Consider the following 20453-nt stretch of genomic DNA (forward strand, 5'->3'; position numbering starts at 1 on the left):
CACTCACCTGACACGCAGCGGTACTTCTGCAGAGTTCGGCGCTTCTGCTGTGCCTATCATTTTAGTTTTGTTACCGATTTGGCATTTCAAGGTACTTTTTATTACTATGATTATTCATATTATATTTAAAAAAAAAATCATTGAAACCCGCTGCATTTGATAATCATCCTAAAACCATATTTGGTAGTAAAATAGAATTTTAAAAACAAACAAACAAACAAATGAACAAATAATTAAAAAGGTACCTACCATCAATCCGGACTAGTGATTTTGTCGAGTAAGGCGTGATCCGTATAAATATTTTCAATGAGAGTTTTTTTTTTTTTTTTTTTTTGGGTTTTACTGAAGTGTGCATCCGTTTCTAATTTGCAAAAACAACAGGTTTCCATACACAGAAAAATCCGCCATACAGTCTTAGAGTATCCTTTACTCCCCGTCGATTTAAAGGGAGGCTTGCCAAGTTGTTGCGATAGCGAGGGCCGGGTTTGAATAGCACAGCAAGCGCTGTGCACAGGTACACTTTGAAAGGACCTCTTAATCGCACCGAGTGTTGCCGGCTCGCCTGCCAAACCGGACATTAAAATCAAACCTTGCTGTTGACGTTAGACGCTAAAGTCACCCCCACTCTGTTGCATGCATCTATTTCGCTTTTTCCTGCTTCTTTAACTTCGGGCTGCAACCGTGCCTAATGCTGTAGAGCATGTTTTCTGAATCAGTACATTCATTATTTTATACTATGTGCTGTCTGTATACTGTGGAGCTATCGACACACGTTATTCAGAATACATCGTATCCGCAGAGCAGTTTGTATGCATGCATATGTGATTTAGGAAAAAAAAAACCTCAATAGTCAATACAATTGTTTTTACAGTCTGTTTTCATAAGATGCAAGCGTATTATGCATCACTTTATGTCGTGGTTTGATAATGCACGCAAAGGCTGTTGCATACTTGCCATAAACGCTGCTACCAAACGACTCTTGTGCGCGTAACACGTTACATAATGTTGTGTAGTTTCGGGATTCCTTTGTTTGACTCGGGGGTTGTAAATTGCAGCAGCTTGGTGTCTGGCGACGAGTTGTGTTCAGTCTGGTGCCGGTGGTCTGTAGTGTTGTGTGCGTGCAGCTAGTTTCAGCACCATCGATCCTAGGACAGCGCCATGCCTCTCTCAATGCTAAAGTAATCACGGTGATAATTCACATCACAGGTTATTAATCGTGACACCCGGTTCAGCTGGGAACATTGATTTATTTAAACCTTTCCTTTTTTTTTTTTTGCAGTTGTGTTACAACCTAAAAAGCGAATGACTTAAGCATCGTAAATGCATAATTAAATGAAACAGCAATTGATGAGTGGCAATAAAGTTGAAATGTTAATTCTCCAGTTACCTCGTGAAAGCCTGGCTTGCTTTCGGTTTGTTTGCAAGAAGTCTGTTTGATGCATAATTTTTTTCAATTTTTAAAAAAATTTAAATTAGATTTGAATGCATTACCAAAAACAAAAGACATTTTAGGACTCGTCTAACAGATATAACCCAGTGGATGAGTTTCAGTGTAACAGCATCTTAACACTGCAGGAATTCTGCTTGATTGAGGTTAGTTTAGAGAAGACACATGAGGTCATAACTCTAGTAATATAGAGCTAAGGGCCAGCTGACTTAGAGCTTTACAATTACCCCAACACCTGTGCCGCTAAGTCAGTCTTGGAGTTCTGACAGGCTGGTACTCTTGAGCCAAATTCTGCAAAGAAATAAGACTCCCATTGCATAGTTTAGTAAGACACACCTGAGCTTGTTACCTATGCACAGTGGCTGATTAAGCTTGCATGTAAATCCTGGAATGGGTGAAACTGCTGTGCAACAGAGAGTCTTATTCCCATCCCTGCACTGAGAAGTAAACCATGAGACTCCGTTCAGTTCTAACTACATGAGCCAGACTTGAACCCAAAACTCCGTCATCCACACATGCAATCCCATAGTTGACCTCTTATCCTTACAATGTGCAGCGTGAGATGGATGTGAGTGAGTGAGTGAGAGAGAGAGCATACATGGTGTGTGTGTGTGTGTGTGCGCGCGCGCTGTGGTTGACCATTATTTAAGTGTGGATCATTTTGTACTCAGAACTACAGACAAATATGAAAATGTCGTGTGTGTGTGTGTGTGTGTGTGTGTGTGTGCGCGTGCGCGCGCGCTGTGGTTGACCATTATTTAAGTGTGGATCATTTTGTACTCAGAACTACAGACAAATATGAAAATGTCGTGTGTGTGTGTGTGTGTGTGTGTGTGCGCGTGCGCGCGCGCTGTGGTTGACCATTATTTAAGTGTGGATCATTTTGTACTCAGAACTACAGACAAATATGAAAATGTCGTGTGTGTGTGTGTGTGTGTGTGTGTGTGTGTGTGTGTGTGTGTGTGTGTGCGCGTGCGCGCGCGCTGTGGTTGACCATTATTTAAGTGTGGATCATTTTGTACTCAGAACTACAGACAAATATGAAAATGTCGTGTGTGTGTGTGTGTGTGTGTGTGTGTGTGTTGCAACGGATCTCTTCCAAGAGGCTGAGGAGTTAATCATATTGCCATCAGCATATGACCCGTACTTAACCTCTGGAACACAGAGCTTGCTCATTAGTTGAATGCTAAGCCGTGTGAACCGGAGGGTTTGCGGTCTGCGTCCAGCCCTCACCTCTACATTCAAGTCAATGGGCTGAGATGCCAATTCACTGCAGTGAGACTGAAGCTAGAACCCGGATAGTCATTCATGTCAGAGTAATCGAAGCAGACAGAGAAGCTTGAAGCTAGTTTTAAGGTTTCAGGTTGCACCTGATGTCGGTCTGTCAAGGCGAGGTTTTGAAAGAAAGATAATGTGCATTATGTTGGAAATGCATGCGGCCTGTTGCAACCCACCGTATTCATACTCTGGACACGGCTAACTGTGCATCTCAAAAGGATCACAAAGTGCTATTTTCACTCCTTGATAATCTGGGAGGGTTTGTAAAAAGAAATTCCATACCTTGCGTGCTTAGTCGAAAATTTATTTCTTTTTAAACTATTTATAGAACAGGCATTTCAGGTGTTAAATGATTCAGAAGTGTACTAAATTAAACTTCATGAATTCAATGACACGCATTTGGACTAGAAGGTGTTAAATGATATCTGTCTCAGTGCTAAAATGAACACAGCAAGGTATTTATAAATCAGTGCTGGATGCGTTTCTGTTTTTTTTTTATATTATTAATTAGGGCACGACTTCAAACACATTTTCAGCCTGCTGCTGCCTAATTGCCTCTTTCCTTCCTGCCCTGGCACAATACGTTCAAGTTAACCTCACCTGACCCCATTCCCTTTTCCCCTAGTCTAGTTTAATTAACACAACGTCTGAGAGTCTTATACAACACAGTAGAACTAACTCCAAAACGGCTTGCGTGTGATCTGAATAGGGCTTTAGACATTAAACTGCTTCATGTACGCAGTGACTGAGAGGAAGAGAAGTCACAACGCTGTCCTGTTCACAAAGCTTTCAATTCATGAGTTATTGAAAGACTGTTTAAGAAGCTGATGGATTAAATAAAGTTTGATCTCTGACTGCTGTTGGTTTCCGCTGACACAAAAAAAACAAGATAGTTATACAACCCTGTATTAAACCAACTTCAAAATCAAAAAATGTTTTTTTTAATAGGTCCTAGTGGTAAAAAAAAAAAAAAAAGCGCATGAAAAACACTATAAAGTGGAGTGCTGCCCAGCGCTTTTCAGTATTTTGTCCTGCTGGCCGAGGGTAGGCACAAGGTGGGTCTGTTGAGACAGTAGTTAGATTTTCTCATGCTGGCAGTGTAAGGTCACTCTGCAGTACCAGAGGGAGATGCTGTGAAAGTCTCTCAGTTAGCCAGTGCTAAGCAGGACTGACACCTGGCAGAGCGCTGGCTCACAGCTTGTAAGTGAAGTAGTATTGTAGCAGAGAGAAGAAAGAAAGAAAACGCACCGACAGCTTAACAATGCCAAATCGTAAACACACACACAAAACAAACAAGCTAACCTGTGAGTTATCGGCACTTACCACTCTAATGGGAACTAAATAGCTAACCTCTTGCTTCTACCTGCAGCAGCAGGAGGTTATGGATGACACAATGCAGTATTGCAGGGATGGAAATAAGACTCCCGTTGCATAGTGGTTTGATCCATTCCTGGTTTTACTGCGTTTATAAGACACACCTTAGCTTGTTACCTAAACACTGGCTAATCAAGCTCATAGTAAAACCTGGAGTGGGTGAAGCTGCTATGCGGCAGGAGTCTTATTCCCATCCCTGCGGTTCCCATCAGCAGGTGTTTGTTTGAGGCTGAGTTCATCTCCCTCCACACCGTTGGCAGGTATTAGTTGGGGCTTCAGTAGCTCCGTTAAGCAGAGGCGCGGCCGCTTTGAAACGGAGGGCGTCTGCAAACAAATAAAGAAGAACATCAAGTCGCGGCTCCTCTTAAAGAGCCCGGTGCTGCCTCATTACTCCACCGCTCTCTCTTACCGTGGGGTAATGAAGTGACTTCCCCACCCCAGTGCCAGCGTCTCTGGCTCGCAGCCAGTGTTTATTTTGAAGCTACGAGGCAGTCACACTGATGCAGTGTACAGCTGCGGACCGAGTTTAGCATCACCTAGAATTTTAGGACTGAGACGTAATTCCAGAGCATCTCATTATCCTGTGTATAGAGGACGCAAGTCCTGAGGTTAAAAAAAAAAAAAAAAAAAAACACACTGCGTCATCTCCTGGGTGCACTCTTTTGTTTTTTTGTGATGCAGAGCCAGTTAATGTCTTATGTAAGGCGTCTGTTATTAGAACAGAAAGCGATTCACACAGTTTGAGCAGACTGTGTGAACCCAAAGCCTGAACTGCACGATAACAATAAGAGACATCCCACACACACCGTATTACCTTATTATTATAAACCACAAAAAGAAAACCCCAAAGGATTGTATCTTTCAAATCGATACACAAAATCAGCTTTACACCCCTGTCTCTGGCTCACTGAGATCCTTCAGGTGTGGTCCTAGCTGTGATCCACAGCCTGTTGTACACAGTGCCTTCCCATTCACAGAAAACCAGCTGTCAGTCAGTCCTAGACACTGCCGCAGGGAGCCAGCATGCAATCATTAACACTAATTATCCATCCGGCAAACATTAGCACCAGCCATTAAACAGAAAATTTCACTTTCTTTTGATAAATAAGCCTTTAAGCATTTTTATATAAAAATAAAAAATAATAATATTTACTGTAAGTTGTTAAACTCATAGGAAAACCGGAAATGGATCAAACTGCTATGCAACGGGAGTCTTACTGACATTCTTGTGTGAACCGCTTCAGTCTCAAAATAATAATTTAAAAAATTGTGGTCAGTGAGCAGCCAGGTTTAAGCAGTATGAAACACAACACTGTAAAATACTTCCATCATTTGTAGACAGACTATCCACAGACACTGTCGCTGCACAGGTAACGAGGAGTGAAGTGGGGAGTCATTGATTGCATTGATAGCCTGTGATTGTATACCTGGAGCTTATTAACATTATTATTAATAATAATAATAATAATAATAATAATAATAATAATAATAATAATAATAATATGAATAATAACACTGAGCCAAAACAGCAATCAGAATGAACTGTTTATTTCCACCCACCCCGGCTGATTAATCTAAATGAAACCGTGTTTTAGGCTACAGTAATGAACAGAAGATTACTATCCAGACCCATCTAGTGAGCCACAAGGGCACTCACACACATGAACACGTACGGTGTGTCCTTATTTCCCATTGCAAATATGTGTAAAAAAAAAACACAACTCTATACACTCCACAGTTTTTCTGATTATACCCAAATGCAATCAGAGAAAAAGTCGACCTGGAGGTTTGGAATCTGTTATACAGGTTATTGGGTTGGATTCACAAAGCTATTTACTGCAAATCTTCATTATTTAAACGATAAAAATCCCGAACCAGAGATGTGATGTCACAGTGTTATTGTGTAGTGCTGTGCTCTACCCCGCCCCACTCACCCACCCCGTCCCCCTCTCTCTCTGCAGTGTACGTGCGCCGCATTCAGAGCGGGAGGGAGAGAGAGAGAGAGAGAGAAAGAGAGAGCAGGAGAGAGAGAGAGCAGCAGCAGGTGGGGATGACATCATCGGCACTGCAGCACACTGCAGCATTGACTGAACAAAGACATGTCAGGTCTGCCGCTGCTGCTGCTGCTAATAGAGCACTGCTAGTGCCCAGCACCCTCTCCCTCTCCCTCTGTCACACACACACACACACACACTCCCTGACACACTTACAGCAACTTCGCACACCGCAGCACCGCCCCGACACAAAGGCACGTCTAATACAGAGTCACTTACTGGAGATTTGCGATACCTGGGCTTGGTTTGCTTTTCAGAGGCACCGAGAAGCTTCCGGGCTAAATTTAAGTTCTAAATGTAATAAGAGGTTTTTTTTTGTTGTTTTTTTTTTTTCACCATAAGAGACTTGATTCTGAAAGCTAATCCAAATCGCTATCAGCTTATTTCTTTTTCTGTAGGGAAAAAAAAAAAAAACACTTACAACTACTTTAAATGAAATGGCCGAGTTGTTTGATTCGAGTTCATTTTATTGTGTGCTTTTTTTTTCTTTCTGAAAATATTGGGCTAATGAAAATTTAGGGTAAATAGCTTTGAGAATCTGGCCTAAAGTGTTCACAGCAACAACCTGTGCGTACGACTCCCTTATAAAAGTTGTCCATAGTAATAAAGCACAGTGAAAGCATGGCAAAGCATATGTAAGGGTTGTAAAGCACTGAGAGGTATGGTAAAGCATATTACAAAAATTACATAGGAAACCAGGGCAAACTAAATGCATAGCAGAAGCATGTGGGGGGGGGGGCACTGCAAAATGACTGTGCAGATTGTACTGGGAAACGTCTAGAAGGGCTTCCCAATAGGGTGTTAGGAACCTCAGCAAGGACCAGCTGTGGTTTTAAACTGGGTAGAGCTGGCCATGCTGGTTTTCAACTGGTTTAACAGACTGGAACACTTAAAGGAATCAGACTGCTCTAAAGCAGCACGGAGGGTTTATATACAATACAATCAAACTGCTCTAAAGCAGCACAGAGGGTTAATGTACAGCACAGGCTGGGCAGTGTCCAGCAATTCAAACTCAACTTCCTCTGCCCCATTCCCAACACACATCTCATTTATCACACACATTAAATGTCTATTTGCCCTTCTGTCACGGTCTCTCTATTGTTTGCCTTTCCCTGTGCATCAGTAAGATCTGAGCAGCTGTCACTAAAGCCCCCCTCCCCACACACACATACTCCCGTTGCCTGGATACCACTGAGGAGCAGGTTGCTACGGCAACAGACTAATAGCTAATGGAGATGGGGGGATGCAGTCTGACTTGCTGCAGTAGGCTTGTGTTCCTCCACCACCCCACAGGAAAAAAACAACGAGGCAGACAGCAACGTCGGACTGGCCCTGTGTTTGTGTAACAGAGAAACACAGCAAGGGTGTGTGTGTGTGTGTGTGTGTATTGAGCAGACAGCAGTCTGTCTGTCTGTCAGTCTGTCTGTATCTGTTTCTGTGCTGGCTGTGTAAGCGTATGTGTTTGGAGTCTTGCCTCTGTGTGTCTGATTAAACGTGTCTTTATGCTAGTCTTTGTTTTCGTGTGTGTGTGTGTGGAATGCTGAGTTTTGTTATTGTAGCCACAGTGATGGTGGTAGCGGGTATGGGGGGGGGGGGGGGGGGGGGTCCAAACCTACCTACAGTAGCACAAAGGAGTGTACATTATTATATGGAGAACAATAAAGAATAAAAAAAAAACTATACAGAAAACATCATTTTTCTCAAACATACTATAAATGGAATTGATTACTTGCCTGTCGTATTCATATCCAGTGATTAAACAAACACAAGAAAACACACGTCTGTTATTCCTAACCTGACAGGATCTGTTTTAACTGATCAAAATACTGCTGAGCCCGTCTGCTTGTGTTGTGCCCTGGCAGAGCTAATCATAAAGCAATACAGCTTCATAATAAAGTAAGAAAGCCCCCCCCCCGGCTGAATAGAGCAAGGATGAACGTGGTCAGGTGGATTTCAGTGGATTTCAGGATTTGCAATCCCCATGGCTGCAGTAAATGTTGGTCTTGATGAAATTTGCCTGGATTCTTCTCTAGCTTACTGATTTATATGATGTCAAGTTGGATCTCTTCTGCTTTGTGCCGTGAACCAAATACCTCTGTGGTTAAAATGACAGCTTTCTTTTGAGGTGGTAACATTTCCCAAGGCTGCAACAGGGTGGAGGCCGGGAGTGACCCGGCGACCGCACACACACACACACCGCTAGCGAGCGCCTAAACCCTTAACCGCTGTGCAAAAGAGCCGGGTCTGACTGCACTGCGTGTGTGGTTCTAGAGCTTTTAACCTCATCTCATCTCGACGACGGGTTCAGAATTAAAGTGAAGAAATGATAGCTGCTTCTCTCAGACTCTGCAGAGAACAGCAGTCCACACGAATGCATGCAGCTGTTTGCTTTGCTTGTTTTCACTCGGAATGGCAATTTAGCCTCAGTCGGTACCAGTGAACGACCCTCCCTCGTGGAGAGCTCAGTAATCGAGTAATTGGTTCACGCAGCTCCACTGTTCCCAAATCCCATAGGTTCCTGCTAACACTGTGTCTGTGTGTCTGTGTGTCTGTGTGTGTTTCAGATAACCAGTTCAGGATGTCGATTCTGGAAAGACTTGAGCAAATGGAACGCAGGATGGCTGAGATGAGCAGCCCTCACCAGCAGGGGGCAGGAGGTCCGGCCGGGGGAGGAGGAGGGGGCGCTGGGGGCAACACCAGCCAGGCACAGGTACGACACGCTGCCCCACTCCCACTGCACTATAAACTAGTACTCTGTAATCCATATATCAAGGTGTTGCTCTGTGTTGCTTGTTCTCTGTACTCTATCTATCTATCTATCTATCTATCTATCTATCTATCTATCTATATCTATCTATCTATCTATATATGAAGGTGTTGCTCTGTGTTGCTTGTTCTCTGTACTCTCTCTCTCTATCTCTCTTTCTATCTGTCTGTCTATCTATATATGAAGGTGTTGCTCTGTGTTGCAGTGCGTATCGGGTCCTGGCCAGGCTGGCACCTCCTTCGAGAGCCGAGTGGTGGTGGTGTGTGAGAAGATGATGGGCCGGACTTGCTGGGCCAAATCCAAACACCTGATCCACTCCAAGACCTTCCGCGGCATGACTCTGCTGCACCTGGCGGCCGCGCAGGGCTACGGCACGCTCATCCAGACACTCATCAAGTGGCGGTAAGAGGCTCATGCGCCACTAACGTGATAAACTTTGTGTTGGAGAGAGCTGTGAGGGTTAGTCTACTGTGTAACGTGTGATGTGCTTCTCGTTTCCCCCCCCCCCCCCCCTCCTCCTCCCCCAGCACAAAGCACGCCGACAGCATCGATCTGGAGCTGGAGGTCGACCCCTTGAATGTGGACCACTTCTCCTGCACTCCCCTGGTAAGAGCAGATCACCTATATGAATACCCCAAACTCTCCGTCGCCGCAACAAGAGAAAGGAGGAGGGTTAGAAACTCCACGCTAGCCCTGCACCCAGTCCTGGCAGTGATCAAGCCTCTCATGTATTCTGTGGGGCGGTTCACCGGTTTCACTCTCGCTGTTTCAGATGTGGGCGTGCGCTCTGGGTCACATGGAGGCAGCGGTGGTTCTGTATAAGTGGGACCGACGGGCCCTGTCGATCCCGGACTCGCTGGGCCGGCTGCCCCTGTCCATCGCTCGCTCGCGCGGGCACACCAAGCTGGCTGAGTGCCTGGAGCAGCTGCAGAGAGACGAGCAACAGACCCCACACCTGCCCCCGGCCCCCAGGTACCGTCTCCTGAAGGACTTTTAAAAGGGCTGTTAAGAGCCATTTTTATAGTAAACGCATGTTTTTGAAAGCACCCTGGGTCGCTTGTACATAAAGAAGAACGCTCCCCACTGCCCCCTCCTCTCTCTCCCAGGATGCACTTCTCCCCCGGCTCGGAGGCTGCGGATGAGAGCTGGATGTCGTCGTGGAGCAGCGCTGGTGCTGGAGCCGTCACGGCCTCTGAGACCCAGAAAGGGAGCATGAGCAATCCCAACCCAGGTCAGTCCAGCAGGGCTTGCAGTGACGAAGTCAAGCTTGCTGGGGTTTCTTCAACATCGGCTGTGTTTCCAGCGATGGAAATAAGACTGCTGTTGCACAACAGTTTCACCCATTCTAGGTTTTACTGCGAGCTTGATTAGCCTCAGTGTATAGGTAACAAGCTCAGGTGTGTCATATTAAACTGATAGTAAAAACCAGGAATGGATCAAACTGCTCTGCAATGGGGAGTCCCATTTCCACCCCTGGTTTCTCGTTTTTTTAACCAAAGAGAACTTTTGTAAAATCTCTCTCTCTCTCTCTCTCTCTCTCTCTCTCTCTCTCTCTCTCTCTCTCTCTCTCTCTCTCTCTCTCTCTCTCTATATATATATATATATATATATATATATATATATATATATATATATGTATATTTAATGCATTTCAGATTTAAGAAGACCCAGGTCCGAGCCTTCCAGCTACTACAGCACCGAATGCCAGCGTGACCTCCCCCTAGCCAAGAAACACAAACCCAACCCTGAGCTGCTCCAGACCCGGCCCGACAAGGCCATGTCCGTGCCTCTGAGCCTGGAGCAGCACCAGCTCCGCAGACACAGTGACGGCAACAACTCGACCAACTCCGGCAGCGGCAGCAGCAGCATGACCTGGAGCTCCAAGGACTTCTACAGCCACGGAGGAGCGGGGAGGAAGGGAGGGGGAGGAGGAGGAGGAGGAGGAGGGGCGGGGGGAGGGAGCGGTCTGGGGAGTGAGAAGCTGGCGGGCCGCCTGCGTCAGCGAGAGCCGATCAACGTGCTGATGATGTCGGAGAGGGAGATGGTGGACTCGGAGCTGCTGTCCTATCGAGAGAACCTGGAGAACGAGGACTGTCTGACGCACATGGACGACCTGCAGGTGCTGGGCTGGGCTGGGCTGGGCTGGGCTGGGCTGGGCTGGGCTGGGCTGAACTATAGTGCTGCACGAACCTCAGAAATCACGGTCTGACAATCAGGGAAGGGTCATTGGTGTTGATCGGCCTGACTGTACCATTAATTTAATTTATATAGCGCGCTTCATATGCAAGCATCCCAGTGCAACGAGTGCAGAAGCAGCTGCTGGGTTTGTGATGATCTCTGCTTTTCTTAAAGACTCTGTGGAGAGCAGCGATCCACACAGACCCTGTTTCTTCACTCGTTTCACGTGGAACGGTAAATTAGCCCCATCAACGCCAATAACTCTTACAGGTTGTGCTGCTGAACCCCAGGCCCGCGCTGACAAAGGGACTTCACTGTTAAAATAAGAAGATAATGAACTCTGAGAGAGAAAGAGAGAGATGGAGATTTATTGATTCACACGGAGGCAAGGAAGAGCTGGCAGAGCCACTAGCGATTTATCTCTGTCACTGAGCAGGGAGAGAGGGAGAGAAACTACAAGTGAAACATGACTTGGTTTACCCTGCCTGTAGTTTGTAGGAGTGGCAATGCAGTAACGTAACAATTTATTAACGGAGCGGGATTTGGAGTATTGACTTGTGCAGGGTGCAGTAAATATATGATATCCTCAATCATATCCTGCCTTCAATATAAATTGCTGCTGCGGGACCTGTGAGATAGTAAGAGACACAAGTGTTTAATTTGCTGCTGCAGCAGCACAGTGCACCAGCAGGATCCTATCATTTATCATGTTCAGATCATTTTCTTTTTAAAAGTTTATCACAATAAATTTGCACTGTAATTTTGCTGGATGTTTATTCCCCACCCCTCCCTATGCTTTTTCCACGGTTATGCTCTGCATTTACCATAGTTTACTGTGATTGTGTTTAATATGCTTTACCATCCCGATCTTATTATTATTAGTCTATTTAGCAGACACCTTTATGCAAGGCGACTTACAGAGACTATGGTGTGTGAACTATGCATCAGCTGCAGAGTCACTTACAACTACATCTCACCCGAAAGACGGAGCACAAGGAGGTGAAGTGACTTGCTCAGGGTCACACAATGAGTCAGTGGCTGACGTGGGATTTGAACCGGGGATCTCCTGGTTACAAGCCTGTTTCTTTAACCACTGGACCACACAGCCTTCTATGTGTTTTACAATGCTTCCCTATGCTTTACCAGACCTCTCTGTGCTTTACAATGCTTCCCTATGCTTTACCAGCCCATAACTGATAAATTCTCTGACTCTCTGTCTGACTCTCTGTGTGTCTGACTCTCTGTCTGTCTGACTCTCTGTGTGTCTGACTCTCTGTGTGTATGACTCTCTGTCTGACTCTCTTTGTGTCTGACTCTCTGTGTGTATGACTCTGTCTGTCTGACTCTCTGTCTGTCTCTCTGTGTGTATGACTCTCTGTCTGACTCTCTGTGTGTCTGACTCTCTGTGTGTATGACTCTCTGTCTGTCTGACTCTGTCTGTCTCTCTGTGTGTATGACTCTCTGTCTGACTCTCTGTGTGTATGACTCTCTGTGTGTATGACTCTCTGTCTGACTCTCTGTGTGTATGACTCTCTGTGTGTATGACTCTCTGTCTGTCTGACTCTCTGTCTGTCTCTCTGTGTGTATGACTCTCTGTCTGTCTCTCTGTGTGTATGACTCTCTGTGTGTATGACTCTCTGTGTGTCTCTCTGTGTGTATGACTCTCTGTGTGTCTGTCTCTCTGTGTGTCTGACTCTCTGTGTGTATGACTCTCTGTGTGTCTCTCTGTGTGTATGACTCTCTGTGTGTCTCTCTGTGTGTATGACTCTCTGTCTGTCTCTCTGTGTGTATGACTCTCTGTCTGTCTCTCTGTGTGTATGACTCTCTGTCTGTCTGACTCTCTCTCTGTCTGTGTGTCTGTCTGTGCAGGTCAACATGATGACGCTGGCCGAGCAGATCATCGAGGCCACTCCGGAGCGGATCAAGCGGGAGAATTTTGTTGCCGTGGAGACCACACCGCTGGCCGAGAGAGTGGACAGCGCAGGGGTCAGCAACACCATGAGCTGGCTGGCCAGTTACCTGGCCGACGTGGAACAGCTGCCCAGCGTCATTCACTTACGGTGATTGAGACATCATTTAGATCTTTTATTTAACGTTGTGTAATCAAAGAGTTTACCGGAAGCCATAATAGTAGTACAGTATTAGATTTCGAAATTCATTCGACTTTATGAAGCTAAATGATTTAATTCTATAGGGTGATGCAAAACATTTGGCCACAGCTGTAGGTCTTAAATGAACTCACACGGACACAAAACTTGGTGAATGTTTTTTTGGTTCCCCGAGTATGTTTATTAACTTTCATGCTGTCTTACTGTTTTCAATGCACAGAATGTGATTATTGATATTTTTATTGTATCATTTCTACCATTTAGACCAGTATTCTTTCTTGCATAGGGCAGATGTGCAGTGTGAGTTTTTAATGCTCAGGTAAAACTACAGTATAAGCAACTAAGTGAAGCAAGCAAACCTTTCTCGATCAGACAGTGCCTTCATCAGTGTACTGGGGCACTAGCTGAAATGCTGGTCTGCTTCACTCACTTATAGTTCTTAGAATTGTGACAGAACGTTTTGAAGTTCTGGGTGAGTTTGTGACCATGCTTCTCCCTCTCTTCCAGATCCCTGTACAGCGAGCCTCTGACCCCTTCCTCGAACCCCAGCCTGAGCCCAGCCAGCTCCCCGGTCAGCGAGGGGGGCTTCGACAAGCCCACCCTGCCCTCGGCAGCAGACTGGACTGAGTTCCTCAACGCCTCCAACAACAAGGTGGAGAGGGAGCTGGCTCAGCTCACCCTGTCCGACCCCGAGCAGAGGGAGCTGTACGAGGCAGCGCGGCTGGTGCAGACAGCCTTCCGCAAGTACAAGGTAACACAGAGAAACAACACAGCACTGCCTTCAGAAACTATACCACACTGCCTTCAGAAACTATACCACACTGCCTTCAGAAACCAAACCACACTGCCTTCAGAAACTATACCACACTGCCTTCAGAAACTATACCACACTGCCTTCAGAAACTATACCACACTGCCTCCTGCCAGTACAAGGTAAACGAGGCAGTACCACACTGAATCCATACTGCCCTGCCTTGCTGTGTAGATTGTATCAGAGATATCGCTTTGTACAGTTTGAGCAGCTCAGCTTCGCTTTGCAGTTCTCTCCAGGCTGCATGATACAGCAGTGGAGATGCCCTACATGCAACGCGGTCCATTAAAAACCAGGCTTTGCATTCCACGAGTACGAGGCAAACAAGACACCGTTCAGAAGTACAAGCTGAGCAAGACAGCATCACACCGGCTCTCCACCGGTACGACAGCAGACTGCCTTCAGCAAGCCTGCATCTCCAGCGACACACACAGAGGCGCCTTTCCACTGCGAAACAAAACCTAAAGAGCCCGGCTCCCGTCGCTGGCTTTAATGAACCTGGCATTTCAAACTGTTTGTTCTTTAATGGCATCTGTTCTGGTCGTAATTACCCTAGGGCTGTGCAGAGCTGCAGAAGTGGCTGGGCACGTGGGTTACCTTTCACTGCAGCTTCTCTGCCACCCTTCATCACTATCGGGGCTAATTAGTTGTACCATTTCAAGGTGAAATATATAAATATCTATAAATCTATATATTTTTTTATTTAGTATTTTCAGTTTTGCCTTTTTTTTTTTTCTTTTAGGGACGTCCGTTAAGAGAGCAACAGGAAGTAGCGGCTGCTGTCATTCAACGTTGCTACAGGAAGTACAAAGAGGTAAGCAGGAAGTTTGCGTGAGGCGTGTCGGGACAGAAGCTCACACCAGCCCTGCGCCCAACCTGCAGACACAGGAGAGACTTATTAAACAGCGATCAGTTCATTCAGAGCTCATTTAGCAGGGGCCTGACTGCTCAAACTCCGGCCACCTGTTGATTTCAATTCTACACCTAAACAAGGGGAGCTCTGCTCCTCAGGGTAGCGTGGCACGTGAACTTCATGAGCGTGGAACATGAATTTATTGAGGGATCATTCTATTTATAATGAGTTAATTCAAGCTAAAGGAGGTCAGGGCATCATTATTTAAACAATAAAGCTGGCGCCATGCTGACAAGTGCAAAACTCCATCTGGCTCCTGGTAATTAGCACGGCCCCCCCGGGGGTGGTGGTGGTGGGGGGGGGCTTTACTCCCAGCGCCAGTCCGTCCCGGGCACAGACCTCTCTCTCCGCAGGCAGGGACAAACACACCTGTTAGACAGGCTCAGGCGCCTGTGATGTCACCAACACAGCCAGCACCCCCGCTTACTGACCTATCAGGAATGACGTCTGAGCTGCTGCAAGGGAGGTGGGGGGGGGAAGGGGTCTGCTGCTGCTGCTGCTGCTGATCGTGATGATGATAATTAACGCCTGTACTGTGAAGTGTGGGATTATATGCGTTGTGGATTTCATGTATAAACTCAGCAGATTCATTCTGTGTCTCGCTTGTACTGTGTTTGTGTTGTGTGATGGACGCTCTGCAGGGAAGGGTTCTGCGCCCCTGTTAAAAGCTCTGTACCCACGAATGCAGATGAGCCCGGCTCTTTTGCGTAGCGGTTGGGCGGCTCGCTCGAGGTGTGCGCGGCCGCCGGTTCGAGCCTGGACTCTGCCCTGTTACACATGCTCGGAGGACCTGTTGTCTTTTTGTGATATTGCTGTATGTTGTGAATCTCTTCATCTCCTTTTCTATTTCAATTACAAGCTTACATGGATAGCCTTGAAGGTAATACACATTGAACAGCAGCTGTCATATTAATATTGATATCACTGTGCTTCCAAATCACAAACAATGCCCACTATTATTATTATTATTATTATTATTATTATTATTATTATTATTATTATTATTATTATTATTGCTATTATCACTGTGTGATCCCCTGTGTGCGTCTCCCCTCTCTCACCAGTATGCACTTTATAAAAAGATGACGCAGGCCGCCATCCTTATCCAGAGTAAATTCCGCAGTTACCACGAGCAGAAGAAGTTCCAGCAGAGCCGGCGCGCGGCCGTGCTCATCCAGCAATACTACCGCAGCTACAAGGAGTTCGGGAGACTGCAGCCCTGCCACCGCACCGCTGCTGCTGCTGCCCTCAGGTAGGCTTGCTGCTTCAGTGCTTACAGAAAGGGGGTTCATACCAGGAGGTCCCCGGCTCTGATCCCCGCTCAGCCACTGACTCGCTGCGTGGGACCCTGAGACACTTAACCTCCTTGTGCTCCATCCTTCGGATGAGACGTAAAACAAACAAGGTCCTAGTGGAAGCGACTCTGCAGCAGCAGTTCACACCCCAGTGATGCACAGTTCACCCCCTAGTCTCTGCAAGTCGCTTTGGATAGATGACTTATTAATAATAATAATAATAATAATAATAATAATAATAATAATAATAATAATAATAATATTAAGACACCCAGAGTACCACTGGGAGCTTCACAGTGAGACTCCCAGAGCACCGGGATTGAACTGGGAGCGTCACAGTGAGACTCCCAGAGCCCCGGGATTGAACTGGGAGCATCACAGTGAGACTCCCAGAGCAACGGGATTGAACTGGGAGCTTCACAATAAGATTCCCAGAGCCCCGGGATTGAACTGGGAACTTCACAGTGAGACTCCCAGAGCCCCAGGATTGAACAGGGAGCGTCACAGTGAGACTCCCAGAGCACCGGGATTGAACTGGGAGCTTCACAGTGAGACTCCCAGTGCCCCGGGATTGAACTGGGAGCTTCACAGTGAGACTCCCAGAGCCCTGGGATTGAACTGGGAGTTTCACAGTTGAGCCAGTCCAGGTTTTACATTCTAGGAGCTGAACAATAAGAACCCTGTGCATGTAAACTAAGTGAGCGTGCAGGGAGGGTGCGGGTGTCTTTAACAGCGTCTCCTTGTTCCAGAAGCAGTCTGCTCACCAAGAAGCAGGACCAGGCTGCGCGCAAGATCATGAGGTTCCTGCGCCGCTGTCGCCACAGGTGAGGGCCCACAACGCCACCTACAGGCACCAGGGGTTCACTACCCGCACTCCCTCCCCGTGAGGAATCACAAAACCCAAGTGGAACGTGGGCAGGGTCAGGCAGTGTCTTAATCAGGACTGTGTTACTTTATTTATCTCGTTTAACACCGAGAAGGAATTGAGGGGAAGTAAACCAGGTTTAGCGTGCAGGAAATGCCGCAGTCACACCTGTAGTAAGAGCTTGAAATAGAGGAGAAAGATCCGGAAATGAGCGACCCTCGCTTCAAAAAGGGTGTAGTACTTTTCTGCACTGACTTGACAATCTGAACCGTAATAATAATAATAATAATAATAATAATAATAATAATAATAATAATAATAATAATAATAATAATAATCTGCCATGAAAGTCATGCATGCCCTTGGATTCAGCCCCTTTCTTCATTCATTTGTTTATTTATTGATTTGTTTTCCAGTAGACAGACAGTGCGGCTGGTGCCTCCGATCCCTGCATGGCTGTCGAAGGCACTAGCCTGAATTCCAGTGTCTGCCTGGCTTAGTTTCTTATGTGTTTCATAGCTTTTAGTTTCTTTCAGTCTTTTAAAACTCAATGTAACTTTTGTCACAAAGTAAGGAACGCATCACCGGTTTACTGGGGCACTTTCTCCCCTTTGCTTTGTGGAGGGAGGGGTGGTTGGGAGAGGGTGGGGTGAATCACATCACAAGTACCCCTGATAGGGACCCCCCCCCCCCCCCACCTTACCCCCCTGCCCCAGAGTTCCTCATGTGTGCTAATAGATGTCTGGTGTTGTTTTGCTGTCACACTGAAGCCCCCTGATGGACCATAGACTGTACAAAAGGGTGAGTGCGGCCTCTGCTACTCCGTTTGCAGCTCTTCCTTGTTTTGTTTATATTTCTCTCGCTGCATTTGATTTCTTAACTGCTGCTTGGTGCCTGCTTGCATGAAAGTCTGCAAACTGGATCGCTGATTACCGACCAGCAGCTGACTCGAGGGACCAGTCCCAACTAACACTAGCTGCGACACGAATGAACGAGAGAAAGACCCAGCGAAAGAAAACTAACACAGCACCCCTTTTTATTATTTATGAAAAAGCAAAGCAAATGGATTGAAACTCCCTCACCCCCACCCCCCCCGCCCGCCCGCCCGCCCCACGAGTTGAGACTGTCACAGTGCATGAGTGTGTTTTATTACTTGCTTGAACCTTCTAGGCATGCTCAGAATGATGATGTCACTGGGAGCAGAACTTTCCACTTGGCTTGTTTCTTTTTTTGTTTTTTTTTGTGTGTGAGGAACCGAGCAGCGACTGTCTGTAACTTGTTTTGTTTTAGTGTTCTGATCCACTCTCGAGAATATGGAAGAGGTGTAATGGGGGGGGGGGTTTAATAAACATGTTCACAGAAACCCTCCGCCCGCCCCTGCAGCCAGTCCTGGCTTTCACAGCTGCCCTGGTTATTGCTACAGGCATGTTACTTAGTTTGCGTAGCCAGGACCTGCTGAATCGGATTTCAGGAACACCTGCCCGTTGGGAATGCTTCTGAAAGACAATGACGAGTCCCCAGTCTCAGCGCACCCCTGAGTTTGTGTGTACATGGTTCTGGAGAGCATGGCTGTATTTGACGCCGGATGAATCGACGTTTTTTCTCAGCTCAGGTGTCTGTTTGTTTCTCCTTGTTTGAAACGTTTCCTTTTGTTTTCTAGAGTGAAAGAATTGAAAAAGGCCAAGGAACTTGAAGACCTGCAGCCCCACCCTCTAGCGATGTGACATCACTTTTCAGACTTTTTGTTTTTTTTCTGTTTATACCAGAGACATTTTACAAAAAAAAAAACTAAAAAAAACTTAAAGAAATGAACAAACTAAGAATACAGTACAGTGAGACTAATACTACAACAACACTTTTTATTTCATGTTTTCTTTTCGAGGGAGAAAAGTGGCGAGGAGTCCAGTGACGTTTTAAACTTAAATCAAGGGTTTGATCTTCATCGCATTTTTTTGCACTTTTTTTTTTTTAAGGGATCTAATTTTGTTTTCGTTTTTTTTTTTTTTTGCACTTCGGGAGCTAAAGCAGAGGAGCTTTACAGGAGTTCTGTGACAGCGCCTGGGAAGGAGAGAAAAGGTCGAAGGTCGGGACGCAACAAATACCGAATCTTAACGCAGATGTTTTGGGACCTTGGCTCTTTTTAAAATTTATTTAATATTATTTTAAAAGTGGCTTTTATTCAACATTTTCAAAAGAAACTAAACTTTAACCAAAAATTGTTAAAATACAGACACCCAGTTACACACGCGCGCACACACACACACATGCCCACGCACACACACACACATCTGCCCTTGTCCATGTCAATCAAAGCAGAAGGGGTGGGGTTAACTATGAATGTAGGCAGGACTTGAGCAGAAATGGGTGGGGTTTAATGACAGGCTCCTACAGGCAAACCCAGAAATGAGAATGCCATTTACAAGAAGATATCTTGTTTATTTTTTTTATTTTTTTTTCTTATGGCTATTTTACGTTAAGCTTTTACTGCTAGCCTGCCTTTTGTGAGTCCTGTGTTGTCTAATTAATTCTATTAATAATAATAATAAGAAGAAGAAAAAAATATATATAATAACTGCATGTTTTGGGCAGATTTTGTCTCTTGCATGCTTTCAGATGTATTAATTTATTTGTTTCTGTGTTGTTTGTTTTAACATGGTGGCGTCACCCACGTTCCTATACCCCTCCCAAGTCATACCCAGCGCTTTCATTTATATTATTAGTAATCTTGTTATTGTTTTGGCCTTATTTCAATTTTTTAAGCTTTCCTTTTAAAAGAAGTATATCTATAGATATAGATATATATATTTAGCTGAAGTGAAGCGTTTTTTTTTTTTTTTTTTTTTTTGGTGTGTAAGGTTTTTTTTTATTTATTTATGTATTTATTTATTTTTTCAATGAACTTCAAAACCCATGACGGTTTCTGGAGGGATAATCACATACATTGCCTTGACTTCATGGGGTCCACATTTTGGATCCCTGTGTCTCCCCCTGCTGGCCAGATGAGTCCATATTTTTGGCTACAGAAAGGTGTCTGTATATAAAGAAGGGAGACGTGGATATGAAAAATTAAATAGATAGGGGATTGTATTTAAAAAAAAAAAAACAAATATATATTATTTTATTCATGAAAAGGGGTCAATAACATGGTAAGAGACAAAAAAAAATATTTGTATAGTTTTGTTTGAATGCCCAAGAAGTATAGATGTATTGATTGTACATAGTGTAAATATACCGAACAAAAAGGAGTTATGTGCATGAAATTTAAGACATGAACAAACAAACAAAAAAAAAAAGCATTAGTGGCTTGGTCTGTAAAATGAAAAACAAATAATTTATTTCACTATAAGAGTATTTTATTTTAAA

General features: G+C 45.2%; 1 protein-coding gene and 1 long non-coding RNA gene across 2 annotated transcripts in view; one reads left to right on the forward strand and one right to left on the reverse strand.

Annotated features, from left to right (window-relative positions):
• Nucleotides 1–743, reverse strand: part of LOC131701848 (uncharacterized) — a 17915-nt gene extending 17172 nt beyond the window's left edge. Inside the window, exon 1 of the long non-coding RNA XR_009309060.1 lies at nt 250–743. This is a non-coding gene — a long non-coding RNA (uncharacterized LOC131701848). The remainder of the gene's footprint in view (nt 1–249) is intronic.
• LOC117963811 (calmodulin-binding transcription activator 1-like) overlaps nt 1–18894 on the forward strand; it is a 19701-nt gene extending 807 nt beyond the window's left edge. The window contains exons 2-15 of the mRNA XM_059002260.1: nt 8718–8863; nt 9126–9322; nt 9448–9526; nt 9693–9892; nt 10027–10151; nt 10576–11039; nt 12968–13158; nt 13714–13957; nt 14760–14831; nt 15790–15810; nt 15995–16182; nt 16975–17049; nt 17861–17891; nt 18751–18894. Coding sequence (XP_058858243.1) covers nt 8718–8863; nt 9126–9322; nt 9448–9526; nt 9693–9892; nt 10027–10151; nt 10576–11039; nt 12968–13158; nt 13714–13957; nt 14760–14831; nt 15790–15810; nt 15995–16182; nt 16975–17049; nt 17861–17891; nt 18751–18783 — 2066 coding nt within the window. The 3' untranslated portion in view covers nt 18784–18894. The remainder of the gene's footprint in view (nt 1–8717; nt 8864–9125; nt 9323–9447; nt 9527–9692; nt 9893–10026; nt 10152–10575; nt 11040–12967; nt 13159–13713; nt 13958–14759; nt 14832–15789; nt 15811–15994; nt 16183–16974; nt 17050–17860; nt 17892–18750) is intronic.
• The last annotated feature ends 1559 nt before the right edge of the window (nt 18895–20453 follow it).

This window comes from Acipenser ruthenus, chromosome 27 (assembly GCF_902713425.1).
Source record: "Acipenser ruthenus chromosome 27, fAciRut3.2 maternal haplotype, whole genome shotgun sequence".
NCBI lineage: Eukaryota > Metazoa > Chordata > Actinopteri > Acipenseriformes > Acipenseridae > Acipenser > Acipenser ruthenus.